At 35.4% G+C, this 12,115-nt stretch overlaps 1 protein-coding gene across 1 annotated transcript in view; it reads left to right on the top strand.

The window, feature by feature from the left end:
* LOC122794930 (proton channel OTOP1-like) overlaps positions 1 to 8,459 on the top strand; it is a 618,079-nt gene extending 609,620 nt beyond the window's left edge. The window contains exon 7 of the mRNA XM_044063523.1: positions 7,602 to 8,459. Coding sequence (XP_043919458.1) covers positions 7,602 to 7,772 — 171 coding nt within the window. The 3' untranslated portion in view covers positions 7,773 to 8,459. The remainder of the gene's footprint in view (positions 1 to 7,601) is intronic.
* The last annotated feature ends 3,656 nt before the right edge of the window (positions 8,460 to 12,115 follow it).

The following is a 12,115-nucleotide window of genomic DNA, read 5'->3' as shown; positions in this document are numbered from 1 at the left end:
AGGAGTTGGGTATCATGCACATTATATATATATATATATATATATATATATATATATATATATATATATACACACATATATATATATATATATAAATATATAAATATATACATATATATATATATATATATATATATATATATATATATAGATAGATATATATATACAATGAAGTGTGTTTTGTTTATTTATGTGTTTAAATGCATACGTATGTTTAATTTTATTATTGCATACATGTCAATGGTTTGTCTGATATTTTTTATATACATATACAAACACACACACACACACACACACACACACACACACACACACACACACACACACACACACACACACACACACACACACACACACACACACACACTAAACCAGAATGAACTAATGAACTGGAAAGTGAACAACACAATCAGGAGCCTATCATACAAATTCACAAGAATATTGACAACTTTAATTTAGCACTTTCTTAACAAAGGACATACAGTTCACTTTCGTTTGGTTTAAGTTGTTGTTTTAGTGTATGCTATTTGTTTTCCTTGGGAGATATCTATGTATATAGATAGATGAATGTGTGCATGCATGTCAAGATTATTTTAGAAGAAACTTGATGACTTACTTCTGACTACAGTGGGAAATATCATGGAGGGTACTAAGTAGCATATCTATTCCTTTTTTTGTTTGTTTTTGATACTAATGTTGACAAGATTCACCTAAATTGTTTCATCTCCCTCTGTTGTATAAATGGAGAGACCAAGCAGCAATCATATGTAATTAAAACAAAAGGAATACAATGATAGTTTCTGAAGCCTTTCTAAAGAATTTATTTTTTTCAAACATATTATTTTTAAAGAAAGAAATCATTGTTCTGTTTCAAGATGGTTTAACAATCTTGATAATAGGCTGCAGAATGGAGTGTTGTATTTATTACTGGGCCAGATTATTGATGCACAATGTGGTGTAGACATCTTCCTGGAGTAAGTACACTTGCAATCTTAAATGTGAAGGGCTATTGAATGTCATTTTCTGGCTTGTGCTAGATACACACGTGTCAGTTTAAGTTGTTTAACATTTTCCCTATATCTTTACTAATGATGTCATTTGATGATCTGATTATTTATTTTGTCACCACAATGTATGTCATTTCTCCCCAAATTTCAAGCTGCATCAAGTGCATATTTTTTGCAGATCATTTTGGAGAAACTATACATCTTTTATTGAAGAAATTATGCTGCGTAAATGGGTTTGCCTTCGTTGAAGGTTGGACGTCGAGCTGGCACCTCGGCGTTCGTGAAAATCCACTGCCAATCATTAGCAGACCGGAGTTCCGCTGTGGCGACCCCTAACCGGGAAAAAGCCGAAAGACAACAACATTGAAGAAATTATGCTATCCAGTTTGCAGTCATCATCACAGACATTCGATTTCCAATTTTTGTATGTATGAAAAGTACTACAAAAAGAAATGATAGGTTTACAGACAAACGGTGGGCAGCACTGGTAACTCCATTGTGAATGACATTTAAGCCCCGCCCTCATCCTGATCTAGTGTGTCTTGTTGCTTAACCAGTGTTTTGCATTTTTAATTGTGCACAGACTGGTATTTAATGCCTTTATTTTGGCAATTATCCTTATATGTGGAATAGTGTAGAATTCATTAGTAAGGTGAAAATAAGCACATACACTACCAGTCCTTCCCTACTGCTACTATCTTTTTCTAAGAATGATTATTGTATTAAAAAAAATTATGTTACCAAGTAGAATTAGGACCCTTGTGTCATTTTACATATTAACCGTTATGCCAGTCATTGCAGTTTTTAAATAAATTATTGTTTAGTCTGATAGGGCTAATACCGATTGGGTCTGAAGTAACTTCTTTGTGAATTGGTACTGCTACAGCCTGTAATCAAAGGCAGGGTTATGTCAGCATTCTAAAATTTTATTGAATATGACTACTACTATAAGACTAACAACTAAAGTCAGTACTGCTATAGACATTAATGTATTGCTATTTCCCTTTTCAAAAGTTAGACTTTGGACATGGGAAACAATAGCAGTATTTGAAAAATTTAGAAAGCAATTTTTCTAATAAGTATATTATAGATCCAGGTAATCCATTAAATGACTTCTTTGTTTAGCCCATAAACAAATAAAAGGAGGTGTCCGGAATAACCAAAAAGTGAGGTATACCTAATGTTTCCAAAAGTTTACTTACAAAAATGAACCTCCATGATCTCATTCCATATATCACTAAATACCCCAAAAACAACTGTATCTGTTTTGGGGTTCTGAGATAACCTCTTAGCATGTAAACCTATGAATGTTTCCTATATGATTTATTTTTTATATACCTATATATAGATATAGATATATGTTCATAGCTATATACAAGGCTAATGACCACTAAGGCCTTTATAAACCTAGCCGTGCAACCCAAACATGTCCCAGAATTTTTATATATTAGGCATTTATACAGGGGTGATTTTTGGTTATGACATGATTTACTGGCTGCTTCTGTCCATCAGAGACATAGGCATCAGACCAGGGGTAAATTTCCAATTTCTCAAGTAATGGTCCAAGTTACACTTAACTAGTTTAGAGAGGGACTCTGCTTCACATGGATGTGGAGCCCATTCCAGACAATGGGAATTATCTGAGAAACATTATCAGTCACTCCAACATGTTCTATTTATGCTGCAAGAAAAATGCAAGTCATTGAATCTAGTAGCTCTGATGCTGTTTGTTTTGCAAATATGCAAAAGGTTCATCAGAGGCATCCAAGGATGTGTTGGAAGCCAGGCAAAGATCACCTCTCAATAGTCTATAGTAGACTGAGTATGAAGATAGCACTTTGAGGTGATCTGCAAAGGACATTGTGTTTATGACTTGTATTCTTTTTGTAAAGAACCTTTGTGAATGTTTACGTTGCTGCATGTGTCTGGTCAGGTACATACCAAAGGGAGCAGTAATAGTACGATGACTTCTCTGGACCTAGATGTTATGCCCTTACATATAAGTTGAACAACAGAGAAGGATTTTTTTACTACCTTTGGCAAATGTTGGTTGAAGGCTAGGTTACTATCTGCATGAGTTCCCAGATCCCTGACTAGTAAATCAACTCTTGAAAGTGTTATATTGATGACAGAATTTCCCAGGATGGCTGATTTCACAAAAGGTACGGTAATGCATTTCTTGACATTGAGTTTTAAGCCATGGCTTTGGCATTGGTCATTTGTCTGTGTGAGACCTCCCTGTATGATGTTTGTGTCTTGGGGGTGGGGTGGGGATTCTATAACTAATCCAAGTTTGCAATCATCTTTAAACTTGGTCAGCCAGAGGCCTTTCTCATTGGCTTTGACTTCTGAGAAGTAGATGACAAAGACAAGTGGGCCCAGTACAGAGCCCTTGGGGACTCTGCTGGTGACTGCCCTCTTTGTGGAGGTGGTCTCACTGATCCTAACCTCTTATCCAAGAGCAACCTAGCTGTCCAGCATGTTATTTAGGGGTTTATGCCTAATTCTTTAAGTTTGTCAACAATGTCCAAATGGGGTATTGTATCAAATGCCTTAAGAAAATCAAGATAGGAAGCATGCACAGTTTTATCCTTGTCCATTGCCTTTATGGCTTTTTCAAAGAAGTCTACCAGGTTCAGTAGGCATGACCATCCAGACAGGGATTATCCAGTGCCTGGATGTCTCTAATATCTTTGCTGATTATTTTTATAATTATTCCCATGGTGTTACAAATAAGACTAGTCAGACTAATGGGTTTGTTGTTTCCAGGATCTGTTGATGGTCCCCCTTCATGAAGATGGATGGCCATTGCAGTCCCCTATTACCATGGCAAAAAGTCTATTTTGAGACTATAGTTAAATAGTGACTCCATTGGCCCTGATTAGTCATATTTTAGACTATTCGGGAGGCAATAAGGTATTATCATGGACTTTGGGGTTGTGTTAATAAGCCCAGCCATGACATGCTCTGGGAATGTTATGTTTGAGGGTATATCTTGGGGGGGGTCTGGGGGTGAGTGGGTGGTTAAAGTTGCAGCTGAATGTCAGCTATCAGATTCACTATGTCATGCCACCTCATTGAATTTGGCACCATTAACCACAAGTTCAGCACATTGCTATGTGCTGCCTTTGAGATTTCTGACACAGTTGAAGAAGGATATGGTTATCTTTTGCCTGGGAGGCTATTTTAACCTCCTAAGTAGCTTTATTGTACTTAATTAGCTCCCTCATTTACCTGTTTAGTTTGATGATGGAGTTCTTGTCTTTATGGGAATTATACTTCATGAACTTTTAGCTTTGATTTATTTTTCTTTTGTTGTATGTCCTGTTTAATTTTGGATGCCACCATAGCAGTCTATTTTTGAAGTTAGTTTTCAGCTTATGTCTGGTAGATACAGCAGCCTCTATGCTGCCTTTGACATGGTTTTATCTGTCTGTGTAGCTACTTATCTAAAAGTGTGGAAGGCACTGAAACCTTGAGGTTCAGATGAATTCATTTTGCTATGTCAGTAGGTTTGTCAATGTGGCATTGCTTAAAAAGGCACTATGGGGATAAATAAAGTTTTAACCAATTGTCAAAAGCCTAGAGGGGACAGAGGAAGACCATCCCTAGCTAAGCAACATGGATTGTTAACCATGTCCTCCCATGATGAAAAATATTGGATCCTCTATGAATGCCAGCAGAACCTTAGCCAGTTGTTAAATTAATCATCTTTAGCTCAATTTGTGGCATCATCCTTAGTAATGGTGATATGTTGCACAATGCTATGTTCATACCAGCTTTAGACACAAAGTCTGAGAACTCCATAATGTCTTTCTTCATGTAATCCAAGTAGAGATATCTCAGGTCTTTTGCATCTACATGGACTATGATGGAATCATACTGGTATCTGTGGTATAATGACGTGAGTGCATGCTTAATTTAGTGTATCCTGTCTCCAGATAGGCAACTAACTGTTATAGGTTCATAGATTAGTACTAAGCTAACTGTCCTTCTGTGCCTTTTTAAGCCTAGCCAATTACCCCATGTGAGAATCAAACCCTGTACCCTGTGTCTGTAAGGTAAACACCTTATCCATTATGCCAACCTCCCACCCATATTAGAATTATCTTCTTCTTGTTCTGCCTAGTTAGAACAGCATCAGTAGATCTTACAATAGAGTCCTCTATGACAAGAGTTCTGGGAATTGCATTTTCTTGCCTTAAGGGCTTTGTATTTAAAGTGCCACTCAGTGTGGTCGTATGTGTAGTGCTAGGTGTTGTTTATGCTGAGGACTTTTAGGTTTGCTGAGGAATACACTTTGCCAATGAGCAATCTAGGAGGTCTGTGTTTAGGAAGATTGCATTTAAGGGCCTCCGCATGTATTGGTCCATGTGCATGCTGTGTGCTATGTATGGTGGGTTTTGACACCCTGATGCGTGGTTGTGTGGGAGAGTTTAACCTCCAGTGGCATTGTGTATGTACAGCTCTCGCATATATTATCTATTTTTTCAAGGATTAAGTGGTTGCCAATTAACATGACACAATTGCTACATTGTCTCCAGACACCCATATCCACCAAAGCTGGCTGCAGAAAAGTTAGGAAACTGCATATCCATGCTGTCTGGTCCTTTATATGCAGAGCTATAAGGGGGTGGCATAGTGGGACTTACCAAAGGCTGTTAAAGGGTGGCTTATTGGCTACAAAAGTCAAAATTCTGCTAAATGTAATGGTTTTGTCATTCAACATACAGACCAGGGCCTAAGCTTGTTGGTGAGAAAGGAATTTGCTCTATACTTACTGCTTTACAAGTACAGTTTTGTGGACAGTTCTATAGGGAAAATTAGCTTTCTAGGAGTTTACATCTATACTGGGCACTGCTGACCAGTGGCTCGAGATGAACAATTCTGCACAAATGTACCAAACGTATACTAGCACTGGAAAAAGCAGATAACTGACTACTGAGCCCGCTAGCCAATAAAACAACTATACTTTAAGCCATTGTTTGCATTTCCAAATCAGATAGACCAAGCAAAAGCTCAAGACACTAGAATAATAATCCCAGTCCTTCTAATGTAAAAACACAGTAAAAAGAATATCACAAGTCCAGTGCTACTACAAAAACCATAAGCAAATAGCCAGAAATCCTTTACAGAAGGTGATTTCAAGGCAAACAATCTAATAGCAGCAACAGTGATAGGGAAAGCACTTTTTAGTAAAATTATCAATGATGTTCACAAATAAAGCAAGGAAACAGCAGCAAATCCCTATATTTATTTATTTATTGACATTTGTTGACCGGGAAAGTCCATTAGGCTTGACACCCATTTTCATTGGAGGCCCGGGGAGAAAAGCTCCAAGTTACATGAAAATCATTACATGAATTTGTAAGGAAACAATTACTTACAAAGCAAGTGAAATAATACAGAAAACAATCTAAACAGCACATATGTTGTAAAAAGACACAATACAGTAACAACGGAACATTAGCATGTAAGAAAAGTATACATTTAGTAATATTTAACAATACAGTGCAATTTTTTTTGGGGGGGTAAGAAAAGAGAAAGGTAAGTGTAGTGGGAAAGTAGAATTAGAGAGTTAAACTTAAAGGTAGGATAGATATAGCTAGAATCTTATAGCTAGGTGGTGGGAATATGTAGATTATAGGTGACATGTATATTAATGGTAGTATTAAAAGTAGAAAGTGACAGAGAAGAGAAAATGTGTTAAGATAGTTGTATAGATATGTGGACTAGGATACTAAAGATTAGAGATAACTCATACGGTGTAACAGTATGACATATACATAAGTATATTTTCTATGTGAAACAGTTTTGCTAGATTAAGGAGGCTGTGGATATGTGTTGCATGTGCAGCTGGGGTTATCAGTGAGATGTTGTTTTAGTTTTCTTTTAAAGGAGATTATGTTGTCTAATTCTGTAACTGATGATGGGAGGGCGTTCCACAGCTTAGTTATGGAATGGGAATAGAGGCAGCTACCTGCTTTTCTACTAGGTTTTGATACTTTAAGTAGGTGTTTGTTGTTAGAGTGTAGATTTCTGGATGGTACATAAGGTTCAGTGATATTCAGGGAAGGGCAACACTCGGATTTATAAATGAGTTTATGGGCAAAGGCAAGTTGTGTGTAATGTAGGTAATGTGCAAATTCTAGCCAGCAAATCAAGAGTTGCGGACATTTCTGAAGGAGATCATATGGCTAATTAGCATTAGCTGCTCTCTTGGACTACCGCATTAGCATGTAGCTTCACCCATGAAACCAACCTGCATGCTGAGGCCCAAACAAGCATCAGAACAGTATGTGTGAGTTTGAAAGGCTTAACACAACACAGAAACCTTCCGCGATAAAGCTTTTGCATCATAATAAGCCTTTCTGAATCCCAGGGTCTGTCTCTTATGGCATACAAAATTACTTTCTCCAATGCCTTATATCAGAGTTTCATTTGAATGCTGTTTTGTTAAATGCACATTGATATGCCAGTTTATATAAATTAAATTTTAGCTGATTGTCTTCTTGTGTGCTTTTTTGCCATAACTGTTGTAATTTATGTATATATTATAGTAAGCGCTTACACTTTTCCCTTTTTTCTTCATAGCTTTGGTTACTCCCAGCATTTGGTTGTCGTCCAGAGTATGATGATAACCTCGAAGAAATGATTTTCGGCTTTGAGAACTGGGTTACTATAGTGAATATTGCCATGCCTTTTATCATCTTTTATCGCATGCATGCAGCTGTGCTACTGTTTGAAATTTATTTTCATCTTTAATTTGCCAACTTAAAACATACATTTACAATCTTAACTTATATAACATCTGCATTCTATGTGCAACATTTGATTATTCTGCTCATTGCTTTTGAAAAATTTGCATCAGTAATGCTTTTTTAAAGTAATGTTGAAAACATGTTCTAGAATAATGCTTCATACCATTTGCTGATATAATCATAGTAATTTAATATACACATCGCAGTACTCAGAAATGTTGACAAACTTATCCTGAATAAATAATGGTGGCATTTGAAAATTAAGATTTTCATATGCATGGTATTATCTATTTTACGTTGCTGTCATGAAAATAACTGCACAAGTTAAAACGTTTTCAGCTCAGTAAGTGATTCTTAAATTTTTTGAATATAGTCAAAATCAAAATTTGTTTTCTTATTGATAATGTTTCAACTTACCAAAGCTGGACAGCTTATAAGTTATATAAGGACTGTGTTTAGTATAGATGTAGAAACCTGGATAAAGCAAATGAAGGACATTCACAGGGCCATCTGTGTAGCATATCTATGCTGATTATGGTATCCTGAAACATAAACTAATATTGTATACTGGTGTCAAATTATGGCAATAAAGGGAAAGTTGCAGTAAATTCTTAGGTATAATATGCCAAAGTTTGCTCTTTACAGGACATTTCTTCCTCATTATAACTATGACAAGTTGTGTCCTACCACCTCCTAGCTTTTGATGTTCTCCTTTTCTTTCAGATGTCTGTTCAGATGTTACTCTTTAATATTCAAGTAGCAAGTAGTAAAATATTGTAACTATAACCAGTGAATTTTTGAATTCCTTCAGAAATTAACAGAGGAGTTAATTAATTGGTCATGGCAATATAATAGTATATAGTAAGTGTAGCCCTCATGTCCACAATTTACTGAACTGACACTTTCTTAAAAAATGTTCCAAATCGCAAATTCAAGTGTTTCATGTGTTTGGAGACAAGTCACCACACCCTTTATTGCAGGGATAAGCTGTGGCAACACTTACTTTAATGAAAGTAACTGCTAGTTCAGCACATCTGGCAAAATTCACTTTGCCAGTTTTAGAAAATCAATGCTAATCCTTGTATGTCTGTAAAAATACTACTCAAAGAAAATGCCTTTGTTAAGTAATTTGATACAAAGACAAAATACCTGAAGATTGTCATCATTTTTTTAATACTGCCCCAAAGAAGCATTGATTGAGTTGGACAAGAAAGCAGGAAAACTGCTTCATGCTTATCAGCTTATATGATTATAGCTTTATTTAAAAACAATGCATGTCATAATTATATATCCTTTAGTCAAAAGGAGTTATTGTTCTTAAAACTGGCAATATATACAGGTCTGCAGTTTTGGGACAGTATACATATTTGTTGACATCATCAGACTCAAACATAGTGAAAGTTCTAAATCATGAAGAAAACAAGTCTGAGATGTCATCCTTGCTCAGATTAGCAGACACATTTCAGGAAGGAGTCAAAATGGAGAACAAACTTTTAAGGAGACCTATAACTCCTTCAAACTAAGTGATATGTAATTATGGCATATGTTGTGTTTATATACTGTTTGATAAGCATGAAGCAGTTTACCTGCATTCTTGTCCAAATCAGTCAATGCTTCTTTGGGCCAGTGTAAAAAAGTAACTGATATTAACAATCTTCAGGTATCTGTTCTTTGTAACATTACTTAAGAAAGGCATTTTCTTTGAGTGATATTTTGAGAGACATACAAGGACTTAGGTGGCAACAGAAAATGCAAAAAGAAAAAGAAAGAATATGACCATTAAAAAGGAAAGGAACTGGAAATTCCTGGAACAACCAAACGTTGTTAAAGAGTTGACCTAACAATGTCTCTAAAGAGAGGGTAAATTTAAACCAAAAGATGAAAACTTAATAATGTCAGTGCAAGAAAGTGGACTATGTACATGATGGTTTACAAAGTCTACAGAAAAGTGAAAGATATAGTATGCAAGCTTAGGTTCAGTATTGCAGAACTAGAAACAGTTCCACACCTGGTTGCTGGTTGTTATATACTCATGGCTGAGGGTCTGCACACTGATAGACTGTAATAAGACTGCTGTGTTGGAGTTTGTGCAAATGTTGCAATGTGCTGGTAGGTGCAAAACACTGAAACCATGAACAACACAAAATTGTTAAAAATGTAAAAATTCTGATCATATGAGAATATGTGAGAAAGCACAGGCAAGAAAACCGTTCACTGTAGCCCAAGAAAAAAAAGGCAAAAGTAGCACTAATCACTGAAATAGTTACATACAGCAGTTATTATATTCTGTGTACTAAGAGACATAAATGTCATCAACTACCAAGATATGCAAGATGTAACTGCAACAATCTGGAATAAATATCTAGGCAATTATAGCAGCAGTAGGAGAAACAGGAAGAATAAAAAAGAATGTTTAAATATAGTTAACACAACAAAGATGTACCTTCGTAAGAACTGTAGAAGAAGATACAATTCTGAGTGCATTGTGGGTGCTGAGAAGAATGCTTAAGGCAAACATTAAAGATTCAATCAGTGATAATTTTGTGAAATTCAGTTGTACCCTCACTTAGGAATGGGGTTCTTTCCTGACAAGTTGTTGAAAACTCTAAATATTTGGAAAAATTAAAAAAGCAGAGAAATAGAGAGATCAATAATATTTAATGAGTTACAATGAGCTATCATTTTTGTTCGTACCATGTGAAATTTTGGCTTGTGAAATCATGAGATGTGAAGTCAGAAATACATTTAAAAGGTAAACTGCATGAAGAAAAATATTTCTGTTATTGCTATGTCCCTGATTTTGTAACATATAATACCTTCCTAGGAGAAACACAGAAACATGTTTGTAGAAAACGAGACAAATGCAAAAGAGGCAGTTTAATGATTTTTTCCCTAATAAAATAACACCTTAAAGTTGTGTTTAAATAAACTGCTAATTTTTGGACTAAAAATATACCGCAAAAAAGCTAAGTCTTCAGAACCCAGGTTTAATTTAGTTATTTCATTTTCTTAAACACACTGCATAATATTAATACTTGCAATGGATCACTGTACTGTTATCTTAAATTTATTCACATTTATTTGTTTATTTTTAAGAAATTTTGGGTTCTTCCCATATGCCAATCAGCTAGGGGGCATTTGTATCACATAACCTTTTGTTTGCAAAGAATGATTCTGCTAGCAACTCCCATGCTTACAGGAGTATTCTCCTTTTTTAAGCTGATAACATTTATTTGCCATGAACTCCGGGGTGGATTATTTTTTCTGATATTGTTCTTCCCATTTAGAATGAACTCATACCTCTCAACTGTTCAAAATTTAGCAGAATGTCAAGATTTTGGTCTTTTCCTCATAAAGCTTCTGGTTTTCTGGCATATCACTGAGGATTGAAGTCACCGAATAATGACATGCACCTGAGCTTTAGAGTTCATATCCTTCAGAAAATGTAAGGTAATGCAAAACCTTTTTTCTAGCATCTTTGTAAGAGTTGTATTTAAAATGTGTGCCAGATTTTGGGTATTTGCCCTTTCATTATATTTAGGCTTCATTCGGAATTCTTAAACTAAGAAGATGAGAGGCATGATGAACTATATATGTGAATGACATACCTTTCATCCTTGTGTGTCTTTATGGATTTACATTATCATATTATCAAATTTGTGAAAAATGCACACCTTTCCTTCTCCATTTGCAATCATTTTAGATGCCTATATATGAAGGAAGTTCAATCTGTACGTGTTTTAGTGCTGAAAATCAGGATGGTTATTGCATACCTTTGTCGTTTTAAAGTCATTTGAATAATAAAAAATTCTTAATGTGACTCATGGCTATTTTTCCATGGGATGAGATGCTTACTGTTTTGTAGCCGAGTATGATTTAAAAAATTGCAACTTTGAAAGTTGCCAATGTGGAAAGAGCAGGCAATGATGGTATTTCATCACTCAGACATTAGTTATCCAAAATAAGAATCCAAGGTTACTCCTGGTTGAACTACTGTATGACTGGATATCAGGCAAGTTGCCATGAAAATAAATGACTTATTTCATCTTCAGTGTGCATAAATAATTGATTTCTTCCAGATTCTGATGGCTTATATTTAAATAAAATATGAACTACTGAAATGTGCTGGCATTATGTATGGCATTATATAAGTGACTATTACATGATACTGATGTCACTCATCACCTTGTTAAAATAAAATCACATAGTCAGCTTTTGTCCCATCCATAGACAACCTCATAGCACCGGGTGTCCTTAGAAGGTAAGGACTTCCTAATGCTCTCAAACAATTAAATAGTACTTTATACTCACAATATTATCTATGAGAGGTACATGTATGTTATCAAC

The sequence above is a fragment of the Protopterus annectens genome, chromosome 2.part1 (genome assembly GCF_019279795.1).
Source record: "Protopterus annectens isolate FY-2018-M chromosome 2.part1, PAN1.0, whole genome shotgun sequence".
NCBI classification, from domain to species: domain Eukaryota; kingdom Metazoa; phylum Chordata; order Ceratodontiformes; family Protopteridae; genus Protopterus; species Protopterus annectens.
The sequence above is the reverse complement of the archived record's forward strand: the minus strand, read 5'-3'. Positions and strand labels throughout refer to the sequence as shown.